We start from the raw sequence: 16,076 nt of genomic DNA on the forward strand, positions 1-16,076 counted from the left end.
CCATAAACACACTCAGTCCTACACCTCATGGAAAGCCTTCAGAGAGAAGCTGAAGCTGTTAGTGCTGCAAAGGGAGGGTCAACTCCATATTAAAGCCTATGGGATGGCATTAAAGTTCATGTGTGGGTAAGGGCAGGCATCCTAATACTTTTGGCAATTTAGCGTATATACACATACACACGTTATGCGATTGTGTATATCTATGAGTTGCACTATATGTATACCTTATTGTTAGTGTTCTGCGGTCACATGCATAACACACACTCATTGCACTCGTTATGCATGACAATGAATTTGAAATCCACCAGCAGGTCTGCAAGGAGACCCATTGATTTACGGACTCTCAATTCCCAATCCCTTGGACGTCGGTGTTCACGTTGTAACTGGTGGTCAAGAAATCTAAGGTGTTGAAGATCAAAGCCATATGTGCCCTCACATTTGCACATATTCATAAAAATCAGTAACTGTATTGTTCTGCCTTGCATCCGATTCTTGGAGATTCGCTCCAGCTTCCCCACGATCCTGCTCTGGATAAGAAGGTTCAGACAATGGATGGATGAGCACAATGCCACTCAGAAACTGAAAGCAGCGAACTCTCCACACGAGGCCATCACAAGAAGTGCAGTTGTAGAAGGCCGTACTAAAAGGTGAAATGAGCAGCTAGTCGTTTCCAGCTTGGACACAACCCTCACATTCTGAACTATAATCAATGTCTGAAAGTGAATGAAAATGCTAGAGGAGTGTTTATTAAGCAGCCCACTGGAACAAATGTTCCCAGACTTTTATTTTCCACCTGAGAGTACAGGCTGGCAAAGTCAGCCACAGAGGGCATCAGCTCAACAGAAGCAAATAGTCCTTGACAGTCTCGGGTAAGGGCAGCTGTTTGACTGCCTCCGGTAGGAACTGTACTCCCAGACACTGGCGGACTGCATGGCGGGATAAGGTCCGCAGACTGCCGGGACATGTACACAGAGCCATGAGCCGACTACACAGCTGGGGGTCCCGCACTACCTCCCGAGGCAGGCTTCCATTGGTGCGCAGCTCAAAGTGTCCAGCTGCTCTGTATAGCAGTTCCAGGCAGGCCTCTTCCTTTTCGGTGCCCAGACCTCTAGCCAGCAGTGCCACGAGGCGCGAGATGGGCGTCTGGCCCTTGAGGTTTGTCACGTGCACTTGGGCTCCATAGTCGAGGAGCACGCGTACGCTCTCCAAGTTGCCCTTCATGGCTGCCCAGCTCAGAGGAGTGTCCTCATTGTAGTCCCGACTGTTAGCGGCCGCTCCATTCTCTAGCAGGGTCCGTGCACACTCTGCATTGTCCTTAAATGCGGCCCAATGAAGTGGAGTGTCTTTATTACCATCTAGGGCATTGGGATCAGCTCCATACTCCAGCAGAAGCTCCACGCACCCATCATCCTTCTCCGCAGCGTAATGCAAAGCCGTGCGATTATACCCGTCCAGGGCATTCACCTGGGTAAGCAAGACAGACAAGGAAAATGATTTCTTTAACAAGCACACCTCAAAAATGCACCCTTCTGAGAACAGGAGCTCACCATTCAGAATTTGCTTAAGAGATTAGTTAACACCCCATACCTCGGCACCTTTCTCCAGCAGAAGCTCCACGCAGTCGGCGTCGGACACCATGCAGGCACAGTGCAGCGGCTTCAGGGTGCCATGCATACAGTTGATATCAGCTCCCTATGAAACGAGAGGCAAAAAGCGGGGAACAACAATCAGAAAACAGTCCGAGTTAGCATAAGATGCCCTAATTCAGGGTAGTCTCAAGTTACGCAACGACTTACTTCACGAGATAGAATAATAAACGCTAGAACAGTTGCATCAAATATTAGACACCTGAGGGGTGATCAAAAAATACAGTAATGTTTTAAAAAAAAAAAAACAGGGCTCTGGAGGCGGCAGATAACATTTATTTCTATAGCACATTTTCATACAAAAAGTAGCTCAAAGTGCTTTACATAATGAAGAAAAGAAAAATAAAAGACAAAATAAGACGAAGAGAAAGAGAGCAGGATTGATCTATACCTAATCTATCATCTCAATCTTTATAATTATAACTATCAACGTAATAATAAGCTGCATGGCAACAACTCTTGGGGAAACAGGAAATTAAGACCTAAACTATTTCACTTCCAGTTAAGACTATAAAATGACATCAAAAACTCAGAATCAGTGTCTCCATGATGGGACAGTTAACTTTGTAAGCTGGAATGTTAAAGGCCTGAATCACGAATTAAAGAGAAAGAAAGTTCTTTCTCACCTAACAGGTCTAAATGCTAAAATAGTATTTTTACAGGAAACCCACTTACTAAGCAAGGATCAGTTCCGGCTGCAAAAATAAGACATTAGTTACCATAGAAAACCTATCTACCTAAATAAATCCTTTGACTCCAACTCCTTAATTGTTTCCAGTACTTCTGACTCCGACTCCTCTGTATTTAATATGCTAGTGTATTTTTGGACTGAAGGAAGGCAACATACACGTCATTTAACCAGAGAACAACTGGCTAGGAAGCCGACGTTCTACCATATTGGCCAGTTTAAACAAAAGACGAGAACCCCTGAAGACACATCAGGCCATAGCACACACCTCCACCTACCTACATCATTACACTCAACTTGTTAAACACATTATATCTGAAATAAAATGAAAACCCTTTCTGTAATGTACCACAATCCAGATTACAATATATGAATGTCAGATTGTGTAATCGCTCAGCTGAACTTCACACTAGTAGTAACACAACTGTGCACTGGGCTTTGTTCTTACGTCAGAGAAGTACTTAATTAGGACTACTGTTTGTTAAATGGGACATTTGAACTTGCTGGATTTTTTTTTTCATTACAATTTAAAATTTATTAAGAGTCGGAGTCAATACATTTTTCCCTGACTTCGAGTACCCAAAATTGTCTCAAGACTCCAACTCCACAGCCCTGTTAAAAAAAGTAACATTTATTGCAGTAAAAGATTTACAACTACTAGTCCCCCTCAAAATCCTCTCTTCTACTTCGAATGCACTTATCCCAGCGCTCCTGCCACATTGCGAAGCAGTTCTGGAAGTTTCCTTTTCAAGAGTGTCTTTAGTTGGGCTGTTGTGGCGGCCTGGATGTCCTCAATAGATTGAAATCGTTTGCCTTTCATGGTCATTTTTTCCAATTTAGGGAACAGCCAGAAGTCAGACGGTGCCAGATGCGGCGAATAAGGTGGATGCAGACACAGCGTAAAGTTTTTAATTCGAGAGAAACTGTCGTACTAGAAGGGATCTGTGACAAGGAGCATTGGCATGATGAAGAATGAAACCTTTTCAACATTTTCCTCGGTTATCGATGTTGAAGGACATCCTGATCTTTTCTCGTTTTTAACCAAGTCAGATCCATTACGAAAATCGATCAAACCACTTGTCAACAGTCTTAATTGTCGGTGCAGTGTCACTATAAACCGATTTTAACATCTGATGGGGTTCCTGAGCTTTTTGCAATATGAAAAAAAAAATTGCTCGATATCTACTATTAAATGACAAACTTGAAAAACACACTTCAATTCAACAGTGGCTCTCAAACGACTGACAGTATCAAAGAAGTTAAAACATGTCACAAATTCGGCTCTAGGGTGGACCTGTCAGAACCGGCATTGAATTGTGCTCTGCATCAACATTCACCATACTTTTTGATCGTATAAAATGTGTGCTTCAATTCAAACATTTAAAGTTTAAATATCCTTAATCGTAACAGAAATTGGTCAAATGTCAATTTATAGGGCACATTTAAAACATCAGTAATGCTGTAGCCAAAGTGCTTTACACTAAAACATCCATCCATCCATCCATTATCCAACCCGCTAAATCCTAACACAGGGTCACGGGGGGTCTGCTGGAGCCAATCCCAGCCAACACAGGGCACAAGGCAGGAAACAAACCCCGGGGAGGGCGCCAGCCCAGCACAGAACACACACACACACACACACACACACCAGGGACAATTTAGGATCGCCAATGCACCTAACATGCATGGCTTAGGACTGTGCAAGGAAACCCACGCAGACACGGGAAGAACATACAACCTCCACGCAGGGAGGACCCGGGAAGCGAACCCAGGTCTCCTGTGAGGCAGCAGTGCTACCACTGCACCACCGTGCCACCCTTAAAACATACAATAAACATAAAATTAATAGAATAAAACTCAATACAACCGGTGGTAAAATAAAACAAACAGATGACTAAGAGGAGGGAACCATCAGTATCACTGAAGGTCACAGAAAGCAAGAACAGAAATGCATCTTCAGGTTAGTTTTAAACAGTTTAGTTGAAGGGGACTCCTTCATGTAAGAAGGTAAAGACGTCCACAGACAAGGTGCAGCAGCTACAAAAGCCCGCTTCTCCTTAGTTTTGCCTTTAGTGGTCTCTTGGGGTCCATCAAACTGACTGGTAGATTTAAGCTCTCTGGATGGCCAAGTGTATAACAACACAATTCAGATAAATTGTCAGGAGTATACCCATGTAATCATTTCAAAACCAGCAGCAAAATTTTAAAATCAATTCTAAAGCTAACTGGCAGCCTGGGTAAAGAGGCTAAACTTGGAGATACAGAGGCAAATGTTTTTGCCCCAACCAAAAAACAAGTTGCAGCATTCTGAACCAACTACACCCAAATATCAGGGATTTACTGATCTCAGAATACAATGAGTTACAGTAATCAAGCTGTAGTACTAGGGCGTTGTACCGTGTCAGCCATCATGAATGAATGTAGTGAGAAGTCAAGCAAAATTACACCTTTTATTGGTTAACTAAAAATAATGCAATATGCAAGCTTTTGAGGCAACTCGGGTCCCGTCTTCAGGCAAGAAGAGATTACTATCAAAAATAACCCCAAGATTCCAAACTTGAGGTTTGCAAAAAAATCCATGAAAAGAGCCAAGAAGTTCACAACCAATTTGAGCTTCGGCTGAAGGACCAACTATCATCACTTCGATTTTATTTAGATTTAGACCAAGAAAGCTGTCAGCCATCCAGGGCCTTAGTTCTTCAAGACAATTTGGCAACCAATTAATTGCAGAAAGGAGCAGAAACCTGCGTGTCATCAGCATAAAAGTGAAAACAGAGGGACACGCAATGAGACACAAAGAGAGAAAGAAAGAGATAGAGAGAAAGAGAGGGAGAGAGACAGAGAGAGAAAAAGGAAAAAGAAAGAGACAGAGGGAAAGAGAGAGAGAGAGAGAGAGACAGACAGACAGAGAGAGAAAGAGAGAGAGAGAGAGACAGGCCGGGCAAACTCAGAAATCGCTCTCCAACTCACAGAAGGTTTTCCCTAATAAATCACTTTTTGCTACCCTATTAACGCAGGCTTTCCCAGACAAGAGACATCCCCCCCCCCCCAGCCACAGTATCTAAATAAATGTTAAATGTGAGAATATCAGATCAGCTTTCTACTGTATGTATTGCTACTACTCCCTCTAAAAGCTTTATAATCAGCAATTGACCATCCCTTGATTTTAATGGTAGTAAGTGCCTTGAAATTGAAAAGATACACTTCTTATCAATTTTGAATGGCTTTTGTTTTTAATGTACGCGATAATGTAACGGCCTAAGCACTAAAACATTAGAGCAATCTAAACAAGCAAGCTCGCCAGTCCTATCTGCTTAATTTTTCTAAAATGACATCACGTTTGAGTTTTGAAAGTCCCTAAATCCAAATCGCATTATGTGATATCATCTACTGTTAAATTCTGCTCCATACTTGTAATATTTTTATTTTTATACACTATTGACGATTACTTGTGTTCTGTGTATTATATTATATTATATTATATTGACCCCCTTCTTTTTGACACCCACTGCATGCCCAACCTACCTGGAAAGGGGTCTTTCTTTGAATAGAAAGGGGTCTTTCTTCCATTTTTTCCCCTTACAAGGGTTGTTTTCTTGTCTTCTTAGAAAGTCAAGGCGCGGTGGGGAGGGATGGATGTTAAAGCTCGCTGCGGCACTTCTTGTGCGATTTCGGGCTACACAAAAATAAATTGTATTGTATTGTAAAGTCCTTCTGTCTCCCACACTACTTGGTCACTTATTCCAACTGTCTGTGGTTGTCTGTGTGAAGAGAAACCTCCTAATGTTTTTGCAAAATGTACCCTTAAATATATCATGCCCTTGTATATGGCCATTTTTAATGAGGCCTTCAACCCCAGATTTATTAATTTCATAAATAAAAACAAAAGTAAAGTTGCTGCATCTTTAATAAAAAAAAGGATAAAAACCAAGTAAGAATTTCAAGAGACTCAGAATTGATCAGGATTTGTGGAGGTGCTTGACCCACCATAGACCACACTGTAAACATCCCTCGAGTCTGCTCCCAGCTGGCATTGAGGAGCTCCTAGCAACACCTTGTTTGGATTTTGTTTATTCCCAGGACAAACCAAGTGCAGTGTTGAAGAATTCAAGAGATGAAGACTAGTGCACACAATACTGGTCTTTGGGGGTGGTGGGACGTCTTTTCTAAATAAAGTACAAATCTGAATATTCAAGTTAAGGCATTTGTTTTCATGTCTACTCAGTGCAATGACACTTGTACCTGCACTTCTTCTCTAAACGGTTTACAATAACAAGACCCCTAAACACACACATGAAGTACACATAGTATGCAACAGATACACTCACCTAAAGGATTATTAGGACCACCATACTAATACGGTGTTTGACCCCCTTTCGCCTTCAGAACTGCCTTCATTCTACGTGGCATTGATTCAACAAGGTGCTGAAAGCATTCTTTAGAAATGTTGGCCCATATTGATAGGATAGCATCTTGCAGTTGATGGAGATTTGTGGGATGCACATCCAGGGCACGAAGCTCCCGTTCCACCACATCCCAAAGATGCTCTATTGGGTTGAGATCTGGTGACTGTGGGGGCCATTTTAGTACAGTGAACTCATTGTCATGTTCAAGAAACCAATTTGAAATGATTCGAGCTTTGTGACATGGTGCATTATCCTGCTGGAAGTAGCCATCAGAGGATGGGTACATGGTGGTCATGAAGGGATGGACATGGTCAGAAACAATGCTCAGGTAGCCCGTGGCATTTAAACGATGCCCAATCGGCACTAAGAGGCCTAAAGTGTGCCAATAAAACATCCCCCACACCATTACACCACCACCACCAGCCTGCACAGTGGTAACAAGGCATGATGGATCCATGTTCTCATTCTGTTTACGCCAAATTCTGACTCTACCATTTGAATGTCTCAACAGAAATCGAGACTCATCAGACCAGGCAACATTTTTCCAGTCTTCAACTGTCCAATTTTGGTGAGCTCGTGCAAATTGTAGCCTCTTTTTCCTATTTGTAGTGGAGATGAGTGGTACCCGGTGGGGTCTTCTGCTGTTGTAGCCCATCTGCCTCAAGGTTGTGTGTGTTGTGGCTTCACAAATGCTTTGCTGCATACCTCGGTTGTAACGAGTGGTTATTTCAGTCAAAGTTGCTCTTCTATCAGCTTGAATCAGTCGGCCCATTCTCCTCTGACCTCTAGCATCAACAAGGCATTTTCGCCCACAGGACTGCCGCATACTGGATGTTTTTCCCTTTTCACACCATTCTTTGTAAACCTTAGAAATGGTTGTGCGTGAAAATCCCAGTAACTGAGCAGATTGTGAAATACTCAGACCGGCCCGTCTGGCACCAACAACCATGCCACGCTCAGAATTGCTTAAATCACCTTTCTTTCCCATTCTGACATTCAGTTTGGAGTTCAGGAGATTGTCTTGACCAGGACCACACCCCTAAATGTATTGAAGCAACTGCCATGTGATTGGTTGATTAGATAATTGCATTAATGAGAAATTGAACAGGTGTTCCTAATAATCCTTTAGGTGAGTGTATATACACACTTGTACCATTTATTTCATGTTAAATACAGAAGAGGAAGATATCTCATTAAACACTCAATATACTAGAATGACAAACTGGAAAGATTTTACAAATGTTTGCAAATTTATTAGAAATACAAAAAAACAAATCTCTCATTGATGGAAGTACTCAGGCACATACCAAAGCAGACTGCCAAACCCCTTAACTTTTTTTTCGTCCACTCCATCTGGGCAGAGTGGTGGCTCCGAGGCTACGGATCTGCACTGGCAATCGGAAGGTTGCCGGTTCAAATCCCGTAAATGCCAAAAGGGACTCTGCTCTGTTGAGCCCTTGAGCAAGGACCTTAACCTGCCATTGCTCTGTCCTGGGTATGATGTTAATCTGCATCCATCCACATGTAGGACCCCCCCAACCTGCAGGGAAAAACTGAGGGGTTGGTGGTAGAATTGGCACTCCAGCCACCATAAAAAAAAACCTAACATTGTTCCACTCCATCTGAACTAGTGTGGTGCTGTGGTGTCACCAATTGCATGGCGACACTCCTAATCTGGATCCTGAGTTGGTTTGCCGTGTGGTGGGTGCTCTCTGTACTTTAAACTCTTAAGTATTTGAAGCAGTTTTTTTTTGCCTTTGCCCTAAATATGTCCGAGTCACCCTGAAACTAGAGATCTTTGACTGTTGTTTAATGCCAAGACATTCTCTCATTAAAGCAAATGGAAAATAACTGCTAAAATTCAGATTTTACTTTAAAATGCTCAACACCACTTCTCCCACAATTAGCCTCCTCCGTCTTATAAGCCTGCTGATTTAACATATAATGCCTAAAACAATGAGGTGTAATGAAAAATATTCAGGCCACCTTTTCTAAAAATATTGCAGCCTCTGTAAAGGATAAAAAGAAAAAAATTAGACACACCAGGTAGACCTTGATTTGGTATTGCGACGATCCTGCTTTTCCAGGCGAGTCCATAGGTGCGGACTAGCTTTTTATTCTAAATCTCAGACATGAACTGTACACTCCTGTTGCTGCCCGCTGGACACTTCCAAAATAATAAAACAAGTCCACCTTCGACCTGGCTGCCTCTCATCTGTTTTGTTATTTTGCTTGCTGCTCTCGCCCTATCGCAGTCTAACTAACTAACTATTGCTCCTGATCTAAAACTGTTCAGCCTGTGCCCGTTTGGAGGCATGTCAATACATTTACACCACGTCATTCCAGCCGAGTGTTGCAAGCGGAACCCATGCAACAGTGACATAAGCAATCCATGATTTGCAGATATTACGGTATATTTTTTGATCATTTATTATTGTTATTATTATTAATAGTAATAACGCAGTGGTGTCAGTATGTATAGCTCGCACAGATTTCAATTCTTTCTCGTGGCTGCTTTTATGGCTTGCTTTCCTGAAAAGGAATCTGGCCCCCAGCCGCCAGTACTAGATGTTCAGGATTTTGATGCCTTGTATATTTATCTTGTATTTTGTTGCCCGAGTACCACCAGTTTTTTTTTTGCCGTTTGTGTTTGTCCTTGATGTGGCCGTCAGTGCACCCTTTACCATAATAAGTATAAAAACAGCACACAAGGAAACATACATGCAAGTTTGAATATATTTGAATGTATGTAATTTGAATATTTCAACCTTATGTTTTGGCTAATTTCACAGCTCTGGTACCAGCTGTTGGATACATTTGCGATAGAATAGCAAAGCTGGGTTGGTTCCTGTCTTATACCTGATGCTTTATGTATTACGCTCTTATTCATCATGGCCGTGTATTGACCAGAAAACTGATGGAAGGATAAAAAAACTGATAGGACTTCAACCAGAGAATCAACTCCAAAATGCAATGAAAGATATCTGGGAGTCTGACACCTGGTCATATGCTAAGAACATCAAAAAAAAAAATGAAAGGTGGCTCAGTTTAAACTCTTCTTGTTCTTGTTAAAATACATCCCTTCAAGTCCAACAAATCCACTGCATAAATTTTTAAACACTTTAATCATTGCATCTCTTAATCAGCATTAGCTTACACGGAAAAGGATACATTCTTCCTCATACGTCATCTCCTGTAATCCTAGAATCAGCTTGGTTGCTCTTCTTTACACTCTCTAATGTTTCTGTATCTTTTTTTAAATATGGAGACCAAAACTGTACACAGTACTCCAGGTGAGGCCTCACTAGTTTGTTATAAAGCTTAATCATAACCTCCTCTAACTTGTATTCCACGCCTCATTAAATATAACCCCACATCCTATTATGGCGCTTTTCCACTGCATAGTACAGCACAGCACGGTTCAGTACAGCTCGGCTCGGTTTTGCGTTTCGACTGCAGTTTAGTACCGCTTTAGAGTGGGCGGGATTATTCACGTGTCGTTATAGTTGCGCCGCCTCTACTGCCGTGACATCATCGTAAACGCGCCACGGTCCTTTATACTCCTGTAGTCGCTCTTCATTGTTTTTAACTTGTCCCTACACTGTTTGTAAGTCCGATGGTAGCCATGTGCGCCCAAGAGCTTAGCGACCTCCTGAAAAACTTTTCATTCAGCGCGCCCATCCAGCTCGCTGGATCCGCTCCTCGGCTACCAACAAGAGGAACGCCTGTACTTCCTCAATAGACCACGAAACAGCCATTTTTGGTTAAAACAAAATGGTGCGTCCGAACCTTCGCTGGCTGTGCTAAAAATCTAGTGGGTCTGTTGTGTCTCGTGTCGCAAGTTCAGCGACGCAGTAATGACGATTTTCTCCGGCCAATCAGTGACCAGCAGTTTACACGTCACGTTTTGGTAACGGTTCGGCGCGCTTGGAACCTCGGCTGAGGTGGTACTAAAAAAAGGACCCGGTACCAGGTACTGTTCCCAGTGGAAAACCCCCCAAAAGTGAGCTGAACTGAACCGTGTCGTGCCGTACTATGCAGTGGAAAAGCGCCATTAGCCTTCTTGATCACTTCTGTACCTGGTCTGGTTATAAAAAGTGGAGAGTCCATAATCCTTCTCTTAAGGTGTACCACCCTAGTGATTATTCTCTTATCAAGATCATTTATGTATATTAAAAACTAGGGGGCTTTGCCCCCTGCTTAATTCGCTTGCCAGCCACTTCACGTCTCTTGTGCTCGTGTATGTGGATTTTACTTTCACCAAACAACAAATCTTAATTCTCGTGCATACGCCTCTTCAAATCTCTTGGCACAAAGTCTCATCTTGCGTGACTTGAAATTATCTCCTATAAATATCCAAAAAGACTTCTTTGTACTTTTCAGATTAATTTCGTGCAAAGTGCGATACTTTGACGTATGGATTTGTATCCATTATTGGCTATAGAATTTCTAATACGTCTGATCGCTCAACTCTTTCGATTCTTTGTTGCATCGCTGCTCTATAATCATAATTATAAACCTGCCTGAATTGTGTTTACTTTAAAAATTAAACTTCTTTAATTGTTGCAGGACCACAGATTATTCTCATAGCGGATGGTTCTGAAATCATGCAAATCTACGTTTTGAGCACTAAATGATGTGAACGCAGCAAGATTATTGTCGATTTGGATATTTTGCCTGTAGTGTTTGTGGATTTCAATTTCACCAAATAAATCTTTTATTTCTCATGGAAAGCCTCTTCATTGGGAAGAAACACTATTTTTCCCTGATGGCAACACGAATTAGACGATCTACAAGTCTCCGACTTAAACTTTAAAGCTGAATAATATGTCATATCACCTATATATCCCTATATTCAATCTCTTTTCTCGGTTCTGTTATTTCACTGAGTAATAATTTCCGTTTGTTTGCAGCAACATTTTTTAACCTTTTTCAATCAAATCAATTAGCCTTTTATTGTCAATTCACTATACAGTGGGTACAGAAAGTATTCAGAACCCCTTCAATTTTTCACTCTTTGTTATATTGCAGCCATTTGCTAAAATCATTTAAATACATTTTTTTCCTCAATGTACACACAGCACCCCATATTGACAGACAAAAAAAAGAATTTTTGAAATTGTTGCAGATTTATTAAAACAGAAAAACTGAAATATCACATGGTCCTAAGTATTCAGACCCTTTGCTGTGACACTCATATATTTAACTCGGGTGCTTTCCATTTCTTCTGATCACCTTCATTTGAGTCCAGCTGTGTTTGATTCTACTGATTGGACTTGATTAGAAAAGCCACACACTTGTCTATATAAGACCTTACAGCTCACAATGCATGTCAGAGCAAATGAGAATCATGAGGTCAAAGGAACTGCCTGAAGAGCTCAGAGACAGAATTGTGGCAAGGCACAGATCTGGCCAAGGTTACAAAAAAAATTTCTGCTGCACTTAAGGTTGCCAAGAGCACAGTGGCCTCCATAATCCTTAAATGGAAGACGTTTGGGACGACCAGAACCCTTCCTAGAGATGGCCGTCCGGCCAAGCTGAGCTACCGGGGGAGAAGAGCCTTGGTGAGAGAGGTAAAGAAGAACCCAAAGATCGCTTTGGATGAGCTCCAGAGATGCAGTTAGGAGATGGGAGAAAGTTGTAGAAAGTCAACCATCACTGCAGCCCTCCACCAGTCAGGGCTTTATGGCAGAGTGGCCTGTCGGAAGCCTTTTCTCAGTGCAAGACACATGACAGCCCGCATGGAGTTTGTTAAAAGACACCTGAGATGGTGAGAAATAAGATTGTCTGGTCTAATGAGACCAAGATAGAACTTTTTGGCCTTAATTCTAAGCGGTATGTGTGGAGACAACCAGGCACTGCTCATCACTTGTCCAATACAGTCCCCACAGTGAAGCATGGCGGTGGCAGCATCATGCTGTGGGGGTGTTTTTCAGCTGCAGGGACAGGACGACTGGTTTCAATCGAGGGAAAGATGAATGCGGCCAAGTACAGGGATATCCTGGACAAAAACCTTCTCCAGAGTGCTAAGGACCTCAGACTGGGCCGAAGGTTTACCTTCCAACAAGACAATGACCCTAAGCACACAGCTAAAATAACGAAGAAGTGGCTTCACAACAACTCTGTGACTGTTCTTGAATGGCCCAGCCAGAGCCCTGACTTAAAACAATTGAGCATCTCTGGAGAGACCTAAAAATGGCCGTCCACCAACGTTTACCATCCAACCTGACAGAAATGGAGAGGATCTGCAAGGAGGAATGGCAGGGGATCCCCAAATCCATGTGTGAAAAACTTGTTGCATCTTTCCCAAGAAGACTCATGGCTGTATCAGCTCAAAAGGGGGCTTCTACTAAATACTGAGCAAAGGGTCTGAATACTTAGGACCATGTGATATTTCAGTTTTACTTTTTTAATAAATCTGCAACAATTTCAAAAATTCTTTTTTTTTGTCTGTGAATATGGGGTGCTGTGTGTACATTAATGAGGGGGAAAATGAATTTAAATGATTTTAGCAAATGGCTGCAATATAACAAAGAGTGAAACACTGAAGGGGGTCTGAATACTTTCCGTACCCACTGTATGTGCAGAACATACAGGAGAATCAAAATACTGTTTCTCTCTCATTTTTGTAGTACAATAAAATATATAAAAGTATAACATAAGATAAAAAACAGAACTTGTAAAGTAGACCTGTGTACAATGTGCAATAGTCAGTAGTACAAAAGCCAATTACAGTAAAAAATGAGATGTATTATAGAGTAGCTTATGAGATGTACAAAAAGACAGACAGTTAGCCGCAGATGTAATTTTGAGTCCTTATATAATACCAGAGGAGGCAGGGTATTATGTAGATAGTGACTCCTGTTATGGTGCAGGGGCAGGGGGAAACGTAGTGGACAGAGTTCAGCATCCTGACAGCTTGGTGGATGACGTTCTACTTTGTCTTCTACTCTTTGTCTTTGATTTTTGGCCCTGGGTATGGTTAAATCTCTTGGCACAAAGTCTCATCTCGCAGGACGTAAAATTCTCTCTCTGAAAAAGTCACGTCTTGTCTCAGGATTTTTTTTTTTTTTTTATATAATAGAGAGATACCAGCAGCCACAACAGAGACCTCTTAAAATCATTCAGTTCTGAAAACATTACCCTCACCATAATCCTTATCTCGGAGGGCAATGGGTAACCACTTGGCGGAGTCTCCTCAATTTAGACATGTCCGATTTTATCTGTTACTTTGTCTATTCTAACTGATCAAGGACCCCAGAGGTTTATAAATCTCCCTAGATGCTGCTGACTGGAGTTTTTCTTTTCCTCTCCTCCACCATCTATGAACCTCAACAATAAAATTTATGGCAATCATAGGGTTAGGTTTCATTTATGTTAATCAATGTGAAATTGACTGGGTTTCCTCCGGGCGCTCCGGTTTCCTCCCACAGTCCAAAGACATGCTGGTTAGGTGGACTGGCGATTCTAAATTGGCCTTGGTGTGTGGGTGTGTTTGTGTGTGTGTCCTGCGGTGGGTAGGCACCCTACCCAGGATTGGTTCCTGCCTTGTGCCCTGTGTTGGCTGGGATTGGCTCCAGCAGACCCCCGTGACCCTGTGTTCGGATTCAGTGGGTTAGACAATGGATGGATGGATTTAACAATAATCTGTATTTGTGTGAGTATGTTATGTACAAGGGTAAATTGTAAAGTAAAGGCAATTTGAAAAGTATGTGGTAACTACGACAGACAGAGGTGGATGCAATACAACATAACTGCGATGGCTTATGGGTAGTTTGAACACACAACGCAGCATTCTGCTGTCAAATCAATTTGTAGTCAAAGTCAAATGCATATGGACGCACCACTGCAGGGTTGCACTATTGTTGAAAAGCGCACCATAGTGAGATTTCTTTGGGCAGAGGGAGTGAAACATGCTTTAGTTCACCAAAAGTTGGTTTATGCATATATCAGTTAGCTGTTTGGATATCCATCTTGCTCAAACTTTATGGTACCCCAAGTCGTCATACAATATAGCATGTGCAGATCCATAGCTGATATACAGATGTGTAGGAATAATTAGAGTTGGTCCTCTCTGAGGAAGGCATGCATCAAGTCAATGTGAGTGTGTGTGGGCGTGTGAGACCAGATCAAGCTTAATCAGTTAAACTTGTTCTTCCCGCTTTAAAACCTTCTACCTATTCACAAACATTTTTATTGAGTCATTCCTTTTTCACTTCTGTACTGAGCCAAAATCCTTTGGTGAATCTCACCGAGTTTACTCCCTCTGCCCAAAGAAATCTCATCATGGTACACTGCTTAATAATGGTGCAGACCCACTGTCGAGTGTCCGTGTTCATTTGACCTTGGCTTCAACTAGACTAGAGGCACAGCACTGCGAGCCCTCAAACTACATATAAACCATCGTAAATGTGATTTTGCGTCAGCCTATATTCGTTATATTAACTGCCTTTGCATTTTGATTTTTCCCCTTGTATTTTGTAAAACTAAAATTTATTTGTAAATTTGTTACAGCACTGTGAGCTCATACTCTGCTTTGAGATCCGACAATGTCAAACACGCAAAGATTTAAACTGTCCTTAACAATGGGGCTATGGCCAAAGAATGCATTTCAGTGAGCAAAGCCTGCTCAAATCACTGCTACTCTGACCATATGATCTCACCTGACATTATTCTACCTGTACAATTATGGAAAGAATTTGTATGTTGAGATCTACAAGGAGCTTTAGATTAAAAAAAAAAAACAAAAAAAAAAAACACTTAAATCTACAAATACAGGGTGAGTCAAAATTATGTTAACACTAATGGGTTATTTTTATCTTGACCACACCTTTCCAAGTCGATGGATAGGTCATGGTGGACCATTGCCATGGCCATGGCCTCCACACTCTCTTATTTGACACCCTGTGATTTCTGGTTATGGGGTCTGGTGAAAGGGCGCGTGTATAGCAAGAAAGTTCATGATATCAATGACCTGAATGACAGAATACAGACTGTGGTATCATCTATTCCCTGCAAAAAGTGTGTCCAGGCTTTAAATGGTACTGTTGCTCATTGAACATGATGGCGAACAGATTGAGACATTCCTGTAAATCATCTTGGACATACAGTCATATGAAAAAGTTTGGGAACCCCTTTTAGCCTGCATAATAATTGACTCTCCATTCAACAATAAAGATAACAGTGGTATGTCTTTCATTTCCTAGGAACATCTGAGCACTGTGGTGTTTTCCAAACACATATTTTTAGTGACGCAGTATTTAGTTTTATGAAATTAAATCAAATGTGAAAAACTGGCTGTACACAAATGTGGGTCCCCTCGTCATTGTGCTGATT

At 41.8% G+C, this 16,076-nt stretch overlaps 1 protein-coding gene across 1 annotated transcript in view; it reads right to left on the reverse strand.

Moving 5' to 3' along the window:
• Window positions 1-720: 720 nt before the first annotated feature.
• The window catches only part of asb8 (ankyrin repeat and SOCS box containing 8), a 42,565-nt gene continuing 27,209 nt past the window's right edge, over window positions 721-16,076 (reverse strand). Inside the window, exons 3-4 of the mRNA XM_039746728.1 lie at window positions 1,588-1,692; window positions 721-1,464 (exon numbers count right to left, since the gene is read on the reverse strand). Coding sequence (XP_039602662.1) covers window positions 832-1,464; window positions 1,588-1,692 — 738 coding nt within the window. The 3' untranslated portion in view covers window positions 721-831. The remainder of the gene's footprint in view (window positions 1,465-1,587; window positions 1,693-16,076) is intronic.

Source organism: Polypterus senegalus, chromosome 3, assembly GCF_016835505.1.
Source record: "Polypterus senegalus isolate Bchr_013 chromosome 3, ASM1683550v1, whole genome shotgun sequence".
Taxonomy (NCBI): domain Eukaryota; kingdom Metazoa; phylum Chordata; class Cladistia; order Polypteriformes; family Polypteridae; genus Polypterus; species Polypterus senegalus.